Raw genomic sequence first — 21,883 nt, forward strand, 5'->3', positions numbered from 1 at the left:
ATTTCGGTTTGCATGTTTTCATTCTAACATGTCGACGGACGAAGTTCACCGTGTCTATGATTCATACGGGCACTTCGAGACTAATCATATGTGTTATATAAATCCTTGTCTAGACTGTCCTTGTATTTAGATTCAATACGATACGAACACTGAATTCCTACAAACAATCGCTTCTGCCTTCAAGTATATTGATCTAACCTTTTTAAAGGTTGCTTTACAAATTAAAACTGTAGCATCTATTCTTAGACGGCTAGGGACTGGGAACGCCTGTAATATCAATCTGGAATACACAGTCAAACAATTCTTCTAGACGACCTGCCCTAATTTTGTCGCCGTAGTATAGAATACGTATAACCTAGTTGCCTTTAAAAGGTGAAGTGTGGAACTGAAGAAAGTAGGACACTCATGATAAAAATAACATTGTCAGTTTTTGAGTTTAGTCAAGTTCATTACAATATCTTTTCAGTACGAGTAGAATAAGCCAAGGTGTAATTGCGTGGAAATACCTTTTCAGTTTGAACGATCTCTTTCTTGTACCGAGCTTTCGTGTACCATCCATCTATAGCAAGTTAGTAGGTGTACATTTTTCCTGAACCGGTTTTCAGTCTTCCTACGGATGATACTGGCATTTTAATAGAAAGATAATGGACTAAAATTACAAAATCTCAAGTGATTCCCAATTACATTTCCAACACAAACCCTAACAGGGGTCCTTCACTGTTCTGCGCAACACTAGATTAGTCACTCGAGTTCATTCAAAGGCCGTAAGAGCGCATTAAGTCATGTGTGTATTATTTGAAAGCTTTCACGATTCACACTCGGCTCACACGCATAACCATGTAAACAGTTGAAGAATGCTCGACGGTATGTCTTCTAATGCGGGTGTACTTACGCACAATAATTTGTGCTGACGACTAGCTGTTGCCCGCAGTTTTACTCGGAAATACTTCATTGTACATGCATGGTATATAATGTATGGTTGTCCCTTCTCCAAATTATTTAATTCATGTACCACATTTTTGTAAGAATTTTAACCGCGAAAGCTTGTTACATACCAGTCTGTGTACTTGGTTATTTTATTTTGGCGTTACACATTATTTGCTAATAATAATAGCACCTACGTAATGATTGATTGTTGGCGTTTTAATTACTGTTTCGGATTTTCCGTTATTGGAATGTTGAAGGCAAGAAATCCCAGATAGGTATGTTTGATGCAAGTATAGGTGTCGTAATATTTAATAGTTACAGAGATAATTAAAAAAAAAAATAAACAAGAATAAATGTAAAGAGTCAGGTTGTTTGTTAAATACTTTATCAAAATATAAATCCCATGAACTGTGTTTCTTCCAAATATGTGAAGTTGATCACCCTTTACATTTACATGTTCTAAGCTCCTAATTTGGTCTCTATCTGATCTTAAAATATCAAACGTTACGTCACGCTTTCTCCTTTCACTATATTCTCGATTCATTCATCGATACTCGGTTTCCCTGATTTACATACATATTCCATTTTCCTATTACGTCACAATTCGCAGTATTTATTTACTGTTATTTACTGTTATAATATAAATTATCATAGTAAATTATGTTATCACTGCTTTGGTTTTTACAGTGTTATTGAAAACAGACTGTCCACTTACCGGTTTTTATGAATAAAATAACGATGCCTTGCTATCTTGTTCCGATTCCGCTTAGACTTATATTTATTGATTCAGTTTAAAATGCATCGTCATCAATTTGTTTACCGCTAATGTAAACAAAGAACATAATATACGCAGTACACGTGTTCTCCTTTTCAAGTCTTTCCTCATCATCAAAAATAACGAGAATTGTTTGTTTTTAATTATAAATGTATTCGCCTTATCTTCTCACGTTTACGCTTAATTTTTCATGATGATATTCCGAGATTGAGTCAATTTTGTTCGGGCGGGAAGCCTCTCGGGCCGACGTTGATGAGTCCGTAAGGATTCTCGCGTCGATTCGATGAGACCGACTCGAGACGGTGATTCGTTAAGCTTTGATCTTATCTGATTAACTTTAGTTACGTCATCGTTGTTTGTTTGTATTGGGAGAATTGATATAATTGAGCGGTGATTGTTTTAGTCAACAATGCGGGTCGAGTGCAACGGGAACCACGCCGACCGTGGCGTCGTCGGTGGGCGCGGACGGGGCGCCGTCGCTGGCGGAGGCGTGCTCGGACGGCGACGTGGGCACCGTGCGGAAGCTGCTGACGGAGGGCCGCTCCGTGCACGAGACCACAGAGGAGGGCGAGTCGCTGCTCTCGCTCGCATGCTCCGCGGGATACTACGAGCTCGCTCAAGTGCTGCTAGCCATGCACGCGAGTGTAGAGGACCGCGGCATCAAGGTAACTACACTAATATTCAGTTCAACTATGTAATACTAAGATTTCTTCTGATATTTAGGCTGAGTTACAAGGCTGATCTACAATGCGAGTTACAAACAATCAAAGATTAGTCACTTCAGAATACGAGCGCGTTGCAAGTTCATCAATCTTTATTCAGCAACATAGTCATAAAATGTACGTCTTCTAGAGTATCAATCTAGTTATTGCCAGGATGTATAAAGGCTCCAAGTTATACCATCTAATCATACCTTCACTAACCAGGGCGACTGCACACCCCTGATGGAGGCGGCGAGCGCGGGTCACGTGGACATCGTCCGGCTGCTGATCGCGCACCACGCGGACGTAAACGCGGTGTCCGGGTCGGGCAACACGCCGCTCATGTACGCGTGCGCGGGCGGCCACGAGGAGTGCGTCCGCGCGCTGCTCGAGAGCGGCGCCAATGTTGAGGACCACAACGAGAATGGACACACGCCGCTCATGGAGGTATGTTCACCAACTAATGTTGAAGGTTGCAGAAATAATGATGATGACAACCTGTTACCCCTCATCAAAGAGATTGGGCTGTCTTTGCTACTCCCGGGACTAATATTTTGGGATTTTATAGTTCGTACTTACATATGTTTGCTTCGCTGAAGTTGGCGTTGACTTCAGGAAAGATGTCAGTATGAATAAAACTACAGCACATGCAAAAAGAATCAAATATCTTAAATCTGAGAAGTTATGTAAGTTGGAGTGGAAATGCACTAGCTTATTGTGGCACTCTTACTCTATGTTTTAAGTGTGTGCGAATCACATCGCGCATTAGGTGGAGTAATGGAGCTTATGTATTAGAGAAAAGCTAAAGGAAAACTGAAGTTTGGCCGTCTTTATGATTTAGGTCCTGTACAAAGAATGACTCTGCCGACTTATTGTTATAACTCCATATCACATGTCCCTACACCATCTGATAAAATAATTGGTGCCATCAACACGCAAAACTCATCAGACTACAGACACTATTAGTCTTTACACAATGCTGTATAAGACCTTTACCCTCTTTTTTTATGCTTTTAGCTACATTACACAAAAGGCGTAACTAAAGGCAAAAGATTGTGAATGTGTGTATGTTTGTTCCTTCGGATTTTCATGGAACTTGGCCGTAATATAGTAATTCAGCAAAATGTGTAGGCTTCTTTTATCCGGGTGTGGGTAGTAGTTCCCTCAGGAAGCGGGTGAAATCGCTACGGAAGCTAGTGAACTATAAACTTTGTATCAAATGTTCGTTTCTCTCCATAGCGCGCGAACTACTCGACACTAATCTGAACAATACAACATATTGACATAGATAACCGTTGCATAGTTACATTCCGTATTTATCACGAATAGCTCCACTGAATCACAACTTACATATTATGTTTTCGCGCAGCTATTTCGTAGATTAAACATAATTAGTGTGCGATTATTAAGATAATGTTCAATTGTGCATGTGCATTTTTCCAATACTTGCATCTGGTTCTTAGTAAGTTTGCTCTGGTTTAGTCGTGATTTAAATCATGCTAGATTCATTTGACAGATGAACGAAATTACAATGTTTGCAATTCGACTTTCGTCTTTGTTTTTCGAAAATAAGAAGCACCTGTTTAGTTTTCACAGCTGTTCACACATTCTTATCTAAAGGCCGGTTTACACTTTGCGAAGTGTGAAGTGATAAGTGTTAAGCGTTAACTTTACGCGATAAGTCTCAAGTGTTAAGTAGTCTTTTCCATCTCCGTTTACACAGTGTTTAGGAAGAAGCTCATAGTGGTACTGTGCGTTGTGCATAGTGTCTCTAGAAATGGAAGATGAACAGCGCCTAATATTGAGACAAATAAATTAAGGAGATTGTATCTGTTGTGGTATCTGATATAGAAAATGAACTCAATTTTGAAATCGGGAATTCCCATCGCTTCACTCAGTTTCAATAGGGCCGCATCTCTCAACTGTTTGTTTTTAAATTCTGCGCACTTAACATTGTATAGGCATTCAAACTTTATGTATTCTTGTACGAATTATAAAGTATGTTGTTCCGTCCACTTCATTTTCGCTTTGAACTTGACACTGCGCACTTAACACACACGTATTTACACACTGATTAGTACAGGCAAATTGCGAGAGAGGGTAGTAGAAAAGTTGAGAGGGGGTAGTCACTTAACAACAAAAATAGACCTTGATTCTATTCACTCGCACTAATCAATAAGTACTAATCGCACGTCTCACTTAACACTAATCACTTTACGCTTCCGTTCACACCTTGATTACTAAACACCTGCACTAATCACCTGCAGTGTTAACTTAACAAAGTGTAAACCGGGCATAAAACTCAATAATCAAAACAACAAAACATCTGATATTGTAACTGAAACTTCATTACTCACACATAGACGTTTTACATTAGTAAATTATCACCTGTGTTACTATATGACATAAAAAAGGCATTAGTTAATACATAATTTCGGATATAAACCTAAATACTCTTTCTCATGACAAATATAGGTATGTCTGGAGCACTGTGAGATGAGCGTGTTAAAACAAAATGTAACTGGCCATTGGCCGTTTTTTGTTTTCATTAATACCCCTTACAAAAAATTGTTTTACCCCCTCACAGGCAGCATCAGCAGGTCACGTAGGTGTGGCAAAGATCCTTCTAGAACACGGCGCTGGCATCAACACGCACTCGAACGAGTTCAAGGAGTCTGCCCTCACCCTCGCCTGCTACAAGGGCCACCTCGACATGGTTCGGTTCCTGCTGGCAGCAGGCGCCGACCGTGAGCACAAGACCGATGAGATGCATACAGCGTTGATGGAGGCTAGCATGGACGGACATGTCGAAGTGGCCAGGTTGCTGCTCGATTCTGGCGCCCAGGTTAGTTTGAATGTTAGAACATTTTTGTTATGTACTACATAAGATCTATGTTTAAAATCATAAGCGTAGTTCGTCTAAAATTGTTTAGATATTTTGACTTAATAATAGTTATAATTATCAGCCTTTTTACTTTCCTACTGCAGACGGAAACAGCCGTCTTCTGATACAGAAAAAGATTTCATTTAAATTCGTTAAAAAATTCCACCGTAATACTGCACAGGTTTTAAAATGATTACTCCAATAAATCCCATCGCTGATTTCCATTAAACTGACCCCAGTTACGTGTACCGTTCACACTCCACTTTACTGATTGAATATTTTAAGGACCCTTCAACTCGTTTAAAAATCGGTCGTTTCCGGAACTATACTGCGCATATCTGTGTAATACTCATTCAATTCATACTCGTATTTTCTATTTATGATTAAGTGAAATAAAACTATATTTATTTGATACAGGTTAACATGCCGACGGACAGTTTCGAATCACCGCTGACGCTAGCGGCTTGCGGCGGCCATGTTGAATTAGCAATGTTGCTGCTGGAACGAGGGGCTAACATCGAGGAGGTCAACGATGAAGGTTACACGCCGCTCATGGAGGCCGCTAGAGAAGGTATGTGACATGATATGTTTTATTCAACAATTCTTGGAAGATATAATTTCAGAACTAGTTGTTCCCCGCGGTTCTAGCTAGGGGAATTACTTTCTGCAAATGACAAGGATATATTTTGAAGTATAAGCTATGAATGTGAATGTCTCTTTTTAAGGGGACACCCAGTCATATCATCGCTGCACTCTTCTCCCTTTATAATTTATATTGAGCTTTACACACTTATAAAGGGCAGCGGCGGCGCAGTACGCGGGTTTAGTTGAAAAAACGCTACCGCTGCGGCGTAATGTCTAAACACCTTTACTACCTACCCATCTAACCACACTTACACGTCTCAAACTTAGATTTATGGTAAGTTTATAAGTTCAATATCATAAATATGATCTTTGTCCCCAGGTCACGAGGAAATGGTGGCACTCCTGCTGGGTCAGGGCGCCTCCATCAACGCGCAGACGGAAGAGACGCAAGAGACTGCGCTGACGCTGGCCTGCTGCGGCGGCTTCCTCGAGGTGGCCGACTTCCTCATCAAGGCGGGAGCTGATGCTGAGCTGGGCGCCTCCACGCCTCTCATGGAGGCCTCCCAGGAGGGACACCTTGAACTCGTGCGGTGAGTTATATTACTAGTAACTTGAATTGATTAATGTCTTTGTTTCGCATTCGTTCCTATTCAGATATTTAATTCTGCCCTGTCAACGTGACCAGCTTTGGCACGTATTGAGTAAAGGTTCTGTTCATCAGCTGTTGTAGATGTGGACAGCGACGACGCGCTACAGCAACTTTAAATTCTGAACTTCGATTCAGTATCAAATAATCACAAATGCGTGTTATTTACCGTTATTAATTTTTTTCAATTTGACCAGTTTCTTTACCTTGGGCTAATAAGTATCTTACCTGTTAATTGTTATGAAATATTTGACCCAACCTATCTTTTTATAAGAATTTTAAGCGACCCTAAAAATGACTATTCCTTCTCTAGCTACCTGCTAAACGCGGGCGCGGACGTGAACGCCCAGACCCAGACGGGCGACACAGCGCTGACGTACGCTTGCGAGAACGGTCACACGGACGTGGCGGACCTGCTGCTGCGAGCCGGCGCCGAGCTGGAGCACGAGAGCGAGGGCGGCCGCACGCCGCTCATGAAGGCCTGTCGCGCCGGACACGTGTGCACCGTGCAGTTCCTCGTCGGCAAGGTATGTACAGTACTAAGTGGATGGTTTTCTTAAAGAAAACGTCAAAATTCCCCTAAGAGTGAACCTATAGCTGGTCATCTTATTTGAAAAACCGCTCAAGTCCGGGATGTTTATTGGACGAGGCCTACTGATCAACAAAATAAAAGTACTAGTAGATCAGCTGCCTAAACTAAATAAATCTAGAGACAACAAAATAATTCATTTTTGCTGTTGATTAATAATGAAACATTTTCAGTACAGTATTTTAAAATAAATCTGTATTTGAGTGAAATATTTCCTAATGCCATTTTTATAAAAGTTAGCCACACTATGAGTAAATGAGCTATCTTCCTAATTCTCTTGTATCATATGTTACAAAATCACGTCTACAAATTACTTTTGTTCACAGGGCGCAGACGTGAACCGCATGACAGCTCTAGGCGACCACACTCCCCTCTCCTTAGCCTGCGCGGGCGGCCACGTGGACGTGGTGAAGTTCCTCCTGGCTTGCGACGCCGACCCCTTCCGCAAGCTCAAGGACAACTCCACCATGCTCATCGAGGCGGCTAAGGGCGGACATACCGCTGTCGTGCAGCTGTTGCTGGATTACCCTCACTCCGTCATGTTGCCACGAGGTAAGTTGAATAGCGGTGGATCTTTTCTTGGGTCATAAGTTATCCTTTATGAGTTTTATAGGTGTGACCAGTTCTGCTACGTATCGACTAAAGGTTCGGTTCAGCTGCTGTTGTGGATCTGTAGTTGACAGTGGTTTAAATTGTGACAATTAGGTTTCCTCTTCTCGTGAGTCTGATAACAACTGAGAATCGCGAAATACCGTCCTCCAATGTTGCCCCCTTTTCTAGATTGATGTTACATGTTTCAACCTAGTTTTAAACACGTTTATATTAGCTTCACTTGTAGCTATGTATGTAATAAAATCTTGGAATTTTAATTTGAGCCACTACCCGGCCTTCGATGAGGATGAAATTTTACAAACTATCTGAATTCTTATGACAAAACATGACTAGCTAAGAAATGTAACAAAAAACGTGTCTTTTATATTAAGTTTTATTGATGGAGCTGGGGTTTTAACAAGCTACGTTGTATGTAGGCGTGGCCGGAGCGGAGGAGGCGCACGGGCTGAGCGCGGCGCAGGCGGCGGCGCTGGGGCTGAGCCACGCGGCGGCGCCGGGCGGCGGGCGCGCGCTGCTGCCGGCGCACGCGCACGCGCACGCGGCGCTGCACCACCCGCCGCACCACCACCAGGCGCCGCAGGACCTGCCCACCAAGTTCTCCAAGGTCTACCTCGATGGTATGTACTACAGTTTGGTTTATTTGTTTCATAATTGATGTTCAGGTTTACTTAACTTTATAATGAGTAAAGTAGTGTCTGAAACAATTTAATATTTGACGGTTTAGTAATAATAATTACAGTATACATTATTTTGTATGCATCGACCAGACAGAAAATAACAGAGTTCCGGATTTTTGGAAGGCGAACCTGGGGCATAAGCGAAAGTGGATGCTGAAGCCCCTCTGAGACAACTTTCATGAAATTATCTTTATGTAACAGGGATCATCATCACAAGTTGGATAGTTGATCCCCAACTAATTAACTTATTCGCAACTTCGCAATTTTTTTATCTTATTGTCATCAATTTTTCAACCTCAAATAAGGTTGTGATAATTGCAGGAAGATGATGTCGATGACGTCATCCATTTTCCTTTTAAAATGTGGTGGTCTCTAATATTCTATTAAGACCCTTGAAATAATCATGTATTTAATCATCAGAGCGCGGCGTAGCGGGTCGCAAGAAGGCAGGCGGCGGCGCGAACACGGGCGCCGTGTGCGCGCCGGCCGACGCCAACAAGCACAAGTGCACGCGCAAGCAGCGCGTCGCGCCGCCGCACTCCGACCACCACCTGCCGCCGCCGCCCGACATACTCGACGACAACGTGAGTCACTCACACACTCACACACTACATGATGACTAGTCAACGTTCATGACCATATTGTAGCTTGTATCGTCGTCTAATTATGTGTTTGTCGGTTCTGTTAAACAAGAAATAAGTTGATTCCAAACTATGTATGTAAACGCTTGGTTTTGCCGCGCGCATCGCGACAAACGCTTGCTGAAACAATTGACAACTACTAACGCTACTGTTTCGAGCGATAACACCCAAATATGCAAAAAAAAATACCGAATTAAACCACGCTGAATGTGTAGTGCGTAGACCAAACTGAGCGGATACCCTCAACAAAATCCGATCGCTCTAACGTTGAAAAGCCTTCATCTATGAGCAAAAATAATCATTTCTTGTTTAATGGAACTGGGTGATCATGACCTTACCATGACGAAACATACCTCGTCGTTACCGCTTGTATCGCAGACCATATCGCAGCACGACTGTACTGCGATTTGTCGGACAATAAGGCCTCTTTGCGCGACTACTAGCTAAAATAATTAGGCCTAAAATATTGAGCCTTAATTGTTTATATAGTGAGTCATAACACAATCATAAAAGTTGTAATTCACGTTGACTGGATCAACATAAGTATGGAAGCATATTTTTTGAAATTATCTGTCTTACAAATAACTGAAAAGAAGTTATATAACTTGTTGAGAATCATTTCCTAGTTTGGCAATAAAAGCAAATTTTTACTAAAGATCTTCAAATATTAAATATAATTGAATGTTATGATGATATCTAAGTTGCCAAACGTGAATTATAACTTACATTGCAACATATTCATTAAATATACTCCAATGATATATTGCTCGTTAATTTTAAGAAACATTACCTATAGCCTAATGACGAATAATTTCCGACGTTTTGAGCGCTTTATTTAAAATATGTATCCGGAAATAACGGCATTTCAACTATTGTAAAGTGTTCAAAACATCAGAATAAAAGTAATATAAAAAGAAATAGGGCAAAATTGGCATACTAGCTTCAATCCCCTCAGTTCATTCAAAAATTAACAATGGCAACTATGTGTTTGGAAGTTTATTGCGATAATAACATCATATATATGTATATTTTCACAAATGCATACTTAAATGGAAAGAGAAATTGGATCTTTACCAGATAAATATGCTATATATTTAGTGCTCAAGGCAAGAGGCGATCAAAATATAATCGTTTTTTAAGATAACTCGCAGTAAACTTCTGAATGTCTGGTGAAAGGGCTTTACAAAACTATACGCTAGTTGCATAATTAACGTTCATGTTGTTTCTTTTCTCCTAACTTTTTTCCACTTATCATAATAATCAAATTGATGATCTGAATAATGACCAAAGCTATCTGTAACGCTTTCTTTTTACTATGTATTGGGATTCTGGCAAAATTACTATGACTTTATCTATTTCTTGTTGGAAATATTTTCGGGAATGACACCGCGGCAACCCCGCCGGAGCTATGCAGCTAGTGTAATTGATTGATCCTTTATTCACAAACTAATATGTTCAGTCATTTTGATATATCATGTAATTTTAAGGAGTTTTTCATTTGGTTAAAGTTTATGAATAAAGGTGATAGTCGTTGTACATCTGTGTGGGTTATAACCTAACATCGTAAAGCTTAGCTCCTTATATGCCTCTCATTTGTATGAAATTTTCCAAATTAACCATTACGCCCCCACCCTATGTATAATATCGATACATATGTATATTGTTGGCTTAATATCACGATTCTATCATTTCATTTCTCTCTGCTTGCTTCCCACGGTGTAGATTTGCCACCACGCCATGGCTAAGGTATCACTCCCGCCGGGGTTTACGTGGAAGGACGTAAACAAGAAAGTTAAAATTAAATGCCAGATTAAAAATAAATGCAACGTGAGTCACACTATAATTACATTCACTAAACTAACTCAAGTAAATTGTGTACAGCGGCGTCGCACACGTAGACCAATTGCTAACGTTACGAGCGTCAGACAGAATTCACTATGCGCTTCTTCACTACTACAAGAGCAACAAATCTTTGGAATACTAGCATTACAGACTTTTTAGTACATCAATGAATTGCATGGTGAGTTCGATGTACCGGTGGCGTTAGTATCGGCCAAACGTAGCACGGAGTGCGGCGCCGCGCGAGCCCGACTGACGTCACTCTGTTACAGCGGGACCCGCGCGACTGCCTGCCCGAGGCCGACCGCAGCCTGCTCGACTTGCCCGACCCTGCAGGTAAGGAACCAAACACATTTATATCACTTACAGTTGTAGTGAGGTGGGTAGTCCACATGTTTGGCTACTCAATAAACAGCTTAGGAATAAAATAAACCGACTTAAAAAAATCGCCAACTTTGTCGGATGATTTTAATGAAAGGGAAGGGTCAACCTGTTTTGAAGTGGACCCTCAGTACTTTAGGTATGATATCCAAACACTACTCCAAAAATACACTGGGAGGGATCAATACACATGAGGAAGTTCAAAGCACACTAGCCAATAAGACTTAACTATAAGTTATAAAGTAAAACGGTGGTTGTATGTGAAGGTCCGCCGACGCTCGCCACGTCGGCGCTGCACGCCTTGGACCTTCAGTTCTGCGCTCAAGGCAAGTCCTACGCACGACAAGTCACTTACACCATCGTACTTATATGTTTGGCTTCACTTCATACAGACACCATATAAAAAGTCCTATATAATGACCTTTTATCATATTAATCCATTAAGATTTTGAGCCTCACAATAATCCCTCACATTCTACTGTGTATGTATTTACGTGTTTGTTTACGTTCGCTAATCATGTGCGTCACTTTTTTGTTGTATGATGGCTTTCTCATAGTCACATCTGTAATCGTTCCAATTCATAATGTTTTGGGCAACGAAGTGCTAGGGGTATCTCCCTTCTGTGTATCTCCATGTGACTGTCAAAACCAAATCACTTATTTCGTTGCAATTTCTATTTGTATGTCCTCTTGAGTTAACAACTAGACTAAAATGTCGCTACATCCACATAAACGTTAACATTCACCATCTCAACTAAACCGTTGCATAGTTGTGCTGACCTGAGACCATATTATTCTCAATCTGCTTGTTTTTAACGTGTACAAGTCAACAGGTAAGTGGGGGTTCATTAACTAGTGAAATATGAGAAATTAAACTTAAATGCGGAGACTTAAAGATTGTTTTTACAATGTAGGTGTGACGACCATCCACCCTCCCACTACGCCGCCGTACCCGCCTCCGCAGCAGTTGTTCCCAGTGCAGCAACTAGCTACCAACCTTAACCAGGTATGTAGAAGAAAGTACTGAGTATATTTGTCAAAGTAGCATAACCATTAGTGTAGGTAAATGTTAGGAAATGAACTAAAATAAAAGAGTTATACATTATGTTTTTTGTGGACATCTATTAGTTTTGCAAATGTTTGGTTACTGTATTTTTATTTGTTTTTCCATTAAATTTTGTTTCTAATAAAAGTTTTGAATAAGTTTCCCCCTAGTACGAAACAGTTAGTAACACCGAAAGTTAGCTCTTGCAAATCGTAATAATTAGTTCTAATATTTCTGAAAATCGAGTACTTTTCTTACCGTTTAATACTTTCCATACGTTGTAACAAAGTATTAAACGCGCTGACCATTATAGAACACTCCGATACAAGAGCGTCCGCGCGCGAAGGTTTCACGTAAATGCTCCAAGTTTGGTTGCAAGTTTCTACTGCTCGACGCATTGCAACGCCTCGGCCAGCACATTAGTGAAGTGGGTGCCGTCGCGGTAATCTTCGCGAGTTGTTTATCAAAACATTACTGTAATATTACATTATAGACAGTCGGTATTCTAGCTCCATTTACTATCTACAAGTTCAGTTCTAGAGTTGTACTGTCACAATGTTGTTACATCGTACGTCTAGTCTAGAATATGTTAGCCACTATCATATAATTAGCTGTATAAATAGGTAAAGAACTATAGTTATAGGATCCATCATCTGTTTTACACAAACTTATGTTAACAATGTCTTGCAGCACCAACTGCAGGAATTGCAGCAACAGCAATTCCAGCAGCTAGCGGCTCAGCAGCAACAACAACAGCAACAGCAGCAGCAGCAACAGAAAAAGCAGCAGCAGCAGCAACAACAACAACAACAACAACAACAGCAGCAGCAGCAGCAGCAGCAACAACAACAACAAGCGCAGCAGCAGCAGCAGTTGTATGTCCAAGAGTTGCAGCAGAGGCCTGAAGCTTTTGCGGCACAGGTGAGAGAAGACTAACTTTAATTTTAAACACAATAACCTAAAACTCAAAATAAATGTTCACTATGTATTTTCAAAGTAAACATAACTCACAGTTTTGAAGATCACAAACTGTCTCCTCAAGAAACAGTTTCCATTAAATATAGATATTAGAATTTTTTTTATGTTGTCTTCAACACTTGAAATATTATTTATTTTGGGACACATAGAGAGGCTAGTAAGTGTCTTATTATACTCTGTTTTAACGTCACTAGATAAGATTATAACGAATAAGTTCCACGTATTCTGACATTTACTCTTTCTGTCCAGCTGGTGGAAGGCGGCGCGGGAGAGGATGGCGCGGGCGCGGGCGGCGGCGTGGAGGCGCGGGAGCTGGGCGCCGTGCTGGCCTACCTGCAGCGCGAGGTGCCGTCGCTCGTCGCGCTGCCGCCCAACGAGCTGCGCTCCCTCGTACTGCAGGTACATAACTCATTATACTGAGTTACTACATATCGCAGAGTTCAAAAATACTCCATCATCATCATCCCCTTGAGCCTTTTCTCAACTATGTTGGGGTCGGCTTCCAGTCTAACCGCATTCAGCTGAGCACCAATGTTTTACAAGCCTATCTGACCTCCCCAACCCAGTTATCCAGGCAACCCGATATCCCTTGGTTAGACTGGCGTCGGACTTACTAGCTTCTGACTACCCGTAATGACTGGCAAGGATGTTCAATGACAGTTGGGAAAAATACTCCATCTTTATTGAAATTCATCATAGTTGCATCTTCGTTGTGACAAAGGTCTGTTTGGACCTTAGTGTTCACTACAGTTGCAAAAGTGCCTTAGGTAATAATAAGAAAAACCGCTAAGTTTATGAAAAGGCGTTTTTTGTTATGTTACGTGTATCTGTGATACTAATACGTGTTTGCGCCGGTGGCGCAGGTGATGCAGCAGAAGTCGCACGAGATCCTGTCGTCGAAGTGCGCGGAGACGGACACCGTGCGAGGCGCGGACGGCGAGGGCCACGAGCGCCACGCGCGCCGCCTGCTGGAGGAGGCGCTCACCGCCGACTGGCCGCGCCAGGACCACCACCACCACCACCACCATCACCACCACCATGTCGACGTCACTGTATGTATTACTCTACTACCATGCAACTATCAACTCTTGTTGTAAATTGTAAAAATCAAATGAATTTTCAATTTCGTACATTGTGTATCTATCAACTCTAGTTGTAGATGCCAAGTCAATTCAATTCTCTTCTGGCCTTATGGCAAGCTGTCCAGTATGTTACAGTTACCTACTGTGGGTTGGCGTCATCGATCCATCCCTTGTTTTTGATGAGATTGAAACTTGATATAATTGATATGAAGCTAATATCAAAATTCAATCTCCAAGCGTGAAACTACAAATGGATTGGTAATTGTAATCCACAGTAAGTAAGAAAACTTGGAGAAAAGTTGGAAAAATATAAAAGAGCACTTCAAATAATCTTCTCAATATTTTCTCCTATAGGCCAGTAACGGATGCCAATTCCGGGTTCGTCCATCTTCGCCTTCGGGCAACCTGGAGAGCGGCATCATCCTGACGCGGGCCGACAACGACATCCTGACACTGCCGCAGTCGTCCGCGCAGGCGCCGCCGCCGCAGCAGCAGCAGCAGCAGGAAATACAGCCGCTGTTCGCACTGCCGCCGCCTACGTTGCCCTATGAAGAGTATGGTGTTACTTCAAGGTTAGTGTGGTGATTTGAAATATGTAGTGTTAGCCAGAAAGACTGTTTGGTTCTTAATGATTTCTTTTGTATTTGTCAGTGTTGTATGTCTGAACTTCTTTTTTATACAAATTACCACTTATATGACATTTAGTATGTACTACGCATAGTTTTTCCCCACTATTTAATGTATGTTACTATACACCTTCCCCTTTAATAACTCTATGAAAAAAACCGTATGAAAATCGGTTGCATAGTTGTGAAGATTTAAGCTTACAAAGGGACATCAGGATATAGGGACAGAAAATGCGACTTTGTTTTTTTGTAAAATAACCACTGCTGTTTCAAAAGTCCCATAAAGACTTGTCATTCGATTTCTAATATCGCATTACATTATACAGGTCGGCAACGTTCGCTCCCCCGCATGCGGGCACGGCGGCCGCGGCGGCACCCGCAGCCCCGCTGGCGCCGCAACCCCACTCCAAACGCGAACAACCTCACCACCACAATAATGCCTCCGTCGCCGCCAAGAAGAAGGTAACATATACTTTTATACTCTAAACGAAACTATACAATAAATAAAAAAACATATTTTTGACCAGGTACATGATGTTATGTAAGGTATAATCTTCAAGCAGTCAGTACAACAATCACGCTCTAATTGTAAATGTTATTCGATAAGAGAATTCTTCAGTACCATCAGCTCCAAAACATAATAAAATTGCTGAGTCATCCATAATATGCTTCCTAAACTATTGCTCAATTTGAATGTGGAATCGCGGAGGAATTGGTGGAATTCATTTCAGACATACTGGCACATAACATTCTATTTAGAATTCTTATTTCAAAATGTCCTCTTCGTTGTTCCTTAGGGTCGGTTCGCGGGCACGGGCCGCGGCTGCCGCTCGGGCGAGGCGTACGGCACGGCCACTCCCCCCGCGCCCGCGCCCGCCGCCTACTGCGCCATGGACGTGGACGGCGAGACCGACTCCAACCACGACACCGCGCTCACGCTCGCCTGTGCTGGCGGACACGAGGACTTGGTGGAGCTGCTGCTCAGTCGCGGCGCTGATATCGAGCATCGGGACAAGAAGGTAATACAAGAGTCTGGCAACCTCCGCAGCTGATTATATGAGCCTATCGTATTCTTATATACTGTAAAAATACAATACTTTTTGACCTCATTCTTTTGAGACCCTTAAATGTTGTTTCTCAGGTTTTATCTGCTAGATACTTACTGTAGCTATCTTGCTATATACTTACAGTATCTAACTTGCCAGATACTCACTGTAGCTAATCAGAACAATCTTGCAATACTTCTATATTCTCTAAATAACCGCAAGTTCTAACTTTTCATCACCTCCAGGGTTTCACCCCGCTAATCCTAGCGGCGACTGCCGGCCACGAGAAAATCGTGGAGATCCTTCTGAACCACGGCGCGGACATCGAGGCGCAGTCGGAGCGCACGAAGGACACTCCGCTGTCGCTGGCCTGCAGCGGCGGCCGCTACGAGGTCGTGGAGCTCATCCTCAGCCGCGGCGCCAACAAGGAGCACCGCAACGTGTCCGACTACACGCCCCTCTCGCTCGCCGCCAGCGGCGGCTACGTCAACATCATCAGGCTGCTGCTCACACATCAGGTATGTTCTATGTCAACGTTTATAATTACATTATGCATTATTGAACAGCAAAGGGACCAGTAGCCAAAACCTTTCAATGTAGCTAACTATAAAAACATTGATTTTGAACAAGTCACCTCCTCACATTTGTTATTATTTATTTCAATTCCTCTAGCGAATCTTGCCACTATGATAACTTCATGATGATGGCTGACCAGCCGTACTATATATTTCGTTTCTAACAATGTAATGCAATGTGCCTAAAAAAGCTTCAGATTTGCCAAGATACATGCACAAAACAAAATGTACATATTGAACATATCTGACTAAATCTAACATGTAAATTTACTTCCCCAGGCTGAAATCAACTCCCGCACCGGTTCGAAACTGGGCATCTCCCCCCTCATGCTGGCCGCTATGAACGGTCACACGGCGGCTGTCCGGCTGCTGCTGGACTGCGGCTCCGATATCAACGCGCAGATCGAGACCAACCGCAATACCGCGCTTACCCTCGCCTGCTTCCAAGGTAAGGAACAAGAAATCACAGTATTTCTATGTGCTGTAGGTACATGATCAGGTTGGAATTTATGTAGGAGCAAGACAAAGTTAATAGTGCCATTATAGATACAATTTATGACAAAGGAGTCGGGGCTGGAAGAAGACCTGAAAGCACACTATCCGTATTATAGTCATTGAAAATTTTTTGACTGAAAAATATAACGTAATATGTATGTTAGTGAAATGGGAGTACATTATTCTACTAACATGCGTTTCCCAATGAAGATTTCACTATACACTTTAAAAGAATCATTTGGACTATCGTTACTTGAAATCTGTGTCTTTTGTAGTCATCAGTCATATATTTTTCACTAACATTCCAAAACCCCGTCACCAGGTCGGCACGAAGTAGTGAGCTTACTACTCGACCGCAAAGCGAACGTAGAACACCGCGCGAAGACCGGCCTCACTCCCCTCATGGAGGCAGCGAGCGGCGGCTACGTGGAGGTCGGCCGGGTACTGTTGGACAAGGGCGCGGACGTCAATGCTCCGCCCGTGCCCTCGTCCCGGGACACCGCGCTCACCATCGCCGCGGATAAAGGACACACCAAGTTTGTCGAGCTGCTGCTGCAGAGGTTAATACTGTTTTAAATATACAAGAGAAAGGGAGCAACGTACTGATGAAGCCGTGGTTCAATGACCTTTCAAGATTGGACAGGATTAGAGATGGCGACAGATTTCACAATGCATGTCCACGCAACTTCATATACCATCATGTGCAAAAGCTGCACACTATTGTAAATAAATACATAAACAGTAAAGTAAAATAATTAGGTTAATTGTTTCCCTAAAACTCGTTTCAAAACACACATACGTAAAGATCTTTTGTTGTATCCTTGAACATAAGTGTGTCCTCATGTTCAAGGATACAACAAAAGATCTTTACTTATGTGTGTTAGTTAAAAAAAAACATTTAACAAGTAATGTTTGTGTATAAACCTGAATATTTCGTTCCTACAGGCGAGCGGCGGTGGAAGTGAAAAACAAAAAAGGCAACTCTCCCCTATGGCTGGCGGCCAACGGTGGACACCTCGCAGTGGTCGAGATGTTGTACGCCGCCGGCGCAGACATTGACTCACAAGACAATAGAAAAGTACATAAAATATTTAAAAAATAATATTAATTTTAAGTTTTCGTGGTGTTACAGGAGGATGTGTTTGTAATAAACATGTTTTATTTGTAGGTATCATGCCTAATGGCCGCCTTCCGTAAGGGCCACACTAAAGTGGTCAAATGGATGGTCGGCGTAGTTACGCAATTCCCCTCAGACCAGGAAATGACAAGGTACAGTTTCATATGGAAGTATTTTTTTTACTATTTTGCAAATTCTTACTTAAATTATGTCTTTAGTGAGCTATCTGGGTGAACGCGAAGCGATGGTAAAACTACAAACAGTCGATTTCTCTTGAACCGTCCTATGTTTAATTCGCTTCGGACAGATTGCTTCGCATAACTTTCGCGTTCATTCGCAGACGGATCTTTGGCGGTTCAGGATTTAAATATTTTTTTTATTTCCCAGGTACATCTGTACAATCTCGGACAAGGAGCTGCTGGAGAAGTGCCAGGAGTGCGTGCGCGTGATCCGCGCCGCCAAGGAGACGCAGGCCGCCCGCGCCAACCAGAACGCCACCATCCTGCTGGAGGAGCTCGACGCCGAGCGCTGCCGCGAGGAGTCGCGCCGCCAGGCCGCCGCGCGCAGGCGGGAGCGCAAGAAGAAGAAGAAGTTGGAGAAGAAGGTATGTGTCACATTGCTTTTGCTGAATTTTATGTACTTTTACTATTTGAATAGCTGTGAAATTCAAAATGTTTATTATAAAATAAGGAAAATATTTTTTTATTTATCACAACATTTTGAACATCGACTTTAGCATTTCAAATCTTTCAACTATTTAGATTCCCCATGTCAAATTTTTTCCTCTGTTATAAAAGCAAAAACTAACATGCAACATGATTGATCGACTATAATCGTTAAAAAATACTGTGAAAGTATCTCAGAAAAAAATATTGTTCAACTAACCCACTAATAACTTGTAATATGATTAGTAGGCTACAAAGCGCATAACCACGTTACGTTGTAGTCTTGCATGCAGGAGGAGCGGCGCAAGCTGCAGGCGGAGAACGACAAGAACTCGCTGTACTGCGACAAGGCGCTCGGAGACTGCTCCGAGGGCGGCGAGCCCGACGACGAGCCGGCGGCCAAGGAGGAGGGCGACTCGGGGATCGATGCTAACTCACAGGTGAGTGTGAACGACAACAACTCGCTGTACTGCGACAAGGCGCTCGGCGACTGCTCCGAGGGCGGCGAGCCGACGACGAGCCGGCGGCCAAGGAGGAGGGCGACTCGGGGATCGATGCTAACTCACAGGTGAGTGTGAACGACAACAACTCGCTGTACTGCGACAAGGCGCTCGGCGACTGCTCCGAGGGCGGCGAGCCCGACGACGAGCCGGCGGCCAAGGAGGAGGGCGACTCGGGGATCGATGCTAACTCACAGGTGAGTGTGAACGACAACAACTCGCTGTACTGCGACAAGGCGCTCGGCGACTGCTCCGAGGGCGGCGAGCCCGACGACGAGCCGGCGGCCAAGGAGGAGGGCGACTCGGGGATCGATGCTAACTCACAGGTGAGTGTGAACGACAACAACTCGCTGTACTGCGACAAGGCGCTCGGCGACTGCTCCGAGGGCGGCGAGCCGACGACGAGCCGGCGGCCAGGAGGAGGGCGACTCGGGATCGATGCTAACTCACAGGTGAGTGTGAACGACAACAACTCGCTGTACTGCGACAAGGCGCTCGGCGACTGCTCCGAGGGCGGCGAGCCGACGACGAGCCGGCGGCCAAGGAGGAGGGCGACTCGGGATCGATGCTAACTCACAGGTGAGTGTGAACGACAACAACTCGCTGTACTGCGACAAGGCGCTCGGCGACTGCTCCGAGGGCGGCGAGCCCGACGACGAGCCGGCGGCCAAGGAGGAGGGCGACTCGGGGATCGATGCTAACTCACAGGTGAGTGTGAACGACAACAACTCGCTGTACTGCGACAAGGCGCTCGGCGACTGCTCCGAGGGCGGCGAGCCCGACGACGAGCCGGCGGCCAAGGAGGAGGGCGACTCGGGGATCGATGCTAACTCACAGGTGAGTGTGAACGACAACAACTCGCTGTACTGCGACAAGGCGCTCGGCGACTGCTCCGAGGGCGGCGAGCCCGACGACGAGCCGGCGGCCAAGGAGGAGGGCGACGGGGATCGATGCTAACTCACAGGTGAGTGTGAACGACAACAACTCGCTGTACTGCGACAAGGCGCTCGGCGACTGCTCCGAGGGCGGCGAGCCCGACGACGAGCCGGCGGCCAAGGAGGAGGGCGACTCGGGGATCGATGCTAACTCACAGGTGAGTGTGAACGACAACAACTCGCTGTACTGCGACAAGGCGCTCGGCGACTGCTCCGAGGGCGGCGAGCCGACGACGAGCCGGCGGCCAAGGAGGAGGGCGACTCGGGATCGATGCTAACTCACAGGTGAGTGTGAACGACAACAACTCGCTGTACTGCGACAAGGCGCTCGGCGACTGCTCCGAGGGCGGCGAGCCCGACGACGAGCCGGCGGCCAAGGAGGAGGGCGACTCGGGGATCGATGCTAACTCACAGGTGAGTGTGAACGACAACAACTCGCTGTACTGCGACAAGGCGCTCGGCGACTGCTCCGAGGGCGGCGAGCCCGACGACGAGCCGGCGGCCAAGGAGGAGGGCGACTCGGGGATCGATGCTAACTCACAGGTAAAGTGTGGAGCTTGTTTCATACTATATAGTAGTACCAGAATACATCGGAACAGATCACTGTCTTACTACTTATTTGCCTTTTTGCCGAACTACATTTAAATCTGCTTCGAGACTTAACCAGCTGCAGCTGTCTACTAGTGATTTGCTACTCAGTAGACAGTTTACTGTTGTGTGTGACGTGTTTACTTTCTCGGTACTGTCTATGTATCTTAAGCTTTCTTAAAATCCTCAGTTGGAAGCCTATTTGAAGTTTGAACTATTCTTAATGAAATGTATGTTTCATGCAGGGTTCATGTTCGTCGTCGGACGTGAAGGCTCCGCCCGTGCAGACGAGCAAGTCTAAAAAGAAGAAGAAAGACGAGAAGGCAGCCGCTCCCCCTCCGCCCGCACCTCCCGCCAAGAAACAACCTGATAAAGTGAGTGTGCTTGATCACGTACTGTCGATCTTATTACTTTCAGAATACCTCTGATAGATGAAAATTACACAAAATCTCAATGTTTAAATGTCGTGCCCAAAATTAAACGGCTAAAAATGAATATCGAGATAGGAAACATCCCAGACTTTTACAGTTTATTTTTAGCGTTGAGAAACACCTTTACTTTATTTAACAATTTTCAGTGACCTGGTATTATACATAATCCAAAAATGTATTAACTCTGATAACATTCTACATGACACACGGTGAAAAATACGCAAGTAGTCAAAATAACAACATATTTGTCAACAGAGCAAACCCAAAATAGAGACTAAACCGGAGAAGGAACCCACTCCTAAGCCGGACAAGAAACAAGAGAAGGAGAACGTGGCGCCGAGCTCCCCGCCCGCCACGCCCGCCAAGCCCGCGCCGCCGCCCGAGAGACGGCCCGCTGAGAAGAAAGACAAGTCAGTTTATAGGAACATGCGGTGTTATATGTACAGGCTACATGCTGAATGAAGGAAAACTGTTTACTTGGAAATACAAGCAAAAAAATTGTAATTAGCAGACTATGTAAAAAATAATTTCGTTGAGAGAATC

General features: G+C 43.9%; 1 protein-coding gene across 1 annotated transcript in view; it reads left to right on the forward strand.

The window, feature by feature from the left end:
- Positions 1 to 21,883, forward strand: part of LOC110375330 (ankyrin repeat domain-containing protein 17) — a 39,604-nt gene that overhangs the window by 9,427 nt on the left and 8,294 nt on the right. Inside the window, exons 5-32 of the mRNA XM_064037897.1 lie at positions 2,106 to 2,367; positions 2,629 to 2,850; positions 4,991 to 5,248; positions 5,705 to 5,858; positions 6,252 to 6,462; positions 6,832 to 7,045; positions 7,434 to 7,659; positions 8,136 to 8,336; positions 8,817 to 8,980; positions 10,760 to 10,864; positions 11,149 to 11,212; positions 11,524 to 11,583; positions 12,172 to 12,263; positions 12,993 to 13,223; positions 13,530 to 13,679; positions 14,144 to 14,332; positions 14,717 to 14,934; positions 15,315 to 15,450; positions 15,786 to 16,007; positions 16,280 to 16,552; positions 16,889 to 17,057; positions 17,427 to 17,664; positions 18,050 to 18,182; positions 18,273 to 18,373; positions 18,609 to 18,825; positions 19,180 to 19,326; positions 21,155 to 21,283; positions 21,596 to 21,750. Coding sequence (XP_063893967.1) covers positions 2,106 to 2,367; positions 2,629 to 2,850; positions 4,991 to 5,248; positions 5,705 to 5,858; positions 6,252 to 6,462; positions 6,832 to 7,045; positions 7,434 to 7,659; positions 8,136 to 8,336; positions 8,817 to 8,980; positions 10,760 to 10,864; positions 11,149 to 11,212; positions 11,524 to 11,583; positions 12,172 to 12,263; positions 12,993 to 13,223; positions 13,530 to 13,679; positions 14,144 to 14,332; positions 14,717 to 14,934; positions 15,315 to 15,450; positions 15,786 to 16,007; positions 16,280 to 16,552; positions 16,889 to 17,057; positions 17,427 to 17,664; positions 18,050 to 18,182; positions 18,273 to 18,373; positions 18,609 to 18,825; positions 19,180 to 19,326; positions 21,155 to 21,283; positions 21,596 to 21,750 — 4,941 coding nt within the window. The remainder of the gene's footprint in view (positions 1 to 2,105; positions 2,368 to 2,628; positions 2,851 to 4,990; positions 5,249 to 5,704; positions 5,859 to 6,251; positions 6,463 to 6,831; positions 7,046 to 7,433; positions 7,660 to 8,135; positions 8,337 to 8,816; positions 8,981 to 10,759; positions 10,865 to 11,148; positions 11,213 to 11,523; positions 11,584 to 12,171; positions 12,264 to 12,992; positions 13,224 to 13,529; positions 13,680 to 14,143; positions 14,333 to 14,716; positions 14,935 to 15,314; positions 15,451 to 15,785; positions 16,008 to 16,279; positions 16,553 to 16,888; positions 17,058 to 17,426; positions 17,665 to 18,049; positions 18,183 to 18,272; positions 18,374 to 18,608; positions 18,826 to 19,179; positions 19,327 to 21,154; positions 21,284 to 21,595; positions 21,751 to 21,883) is intronic.

Source organism: Helicoverpa armigera, chromosome 14, assembly GCF_030705265.1.
Source record: "Helicoverpa armigera isolate CAAS_96S chromosome 14, ASM3070526v1, whole genome shotgun sequence".
Taxonomy (NCBI): domain Eukaryota; kingdom Metazoa; phylum Arthropoda; class Insecta; order Lepidoptera; family Noctuidae; genus Helicoverpa; species Helicoverpa armigera.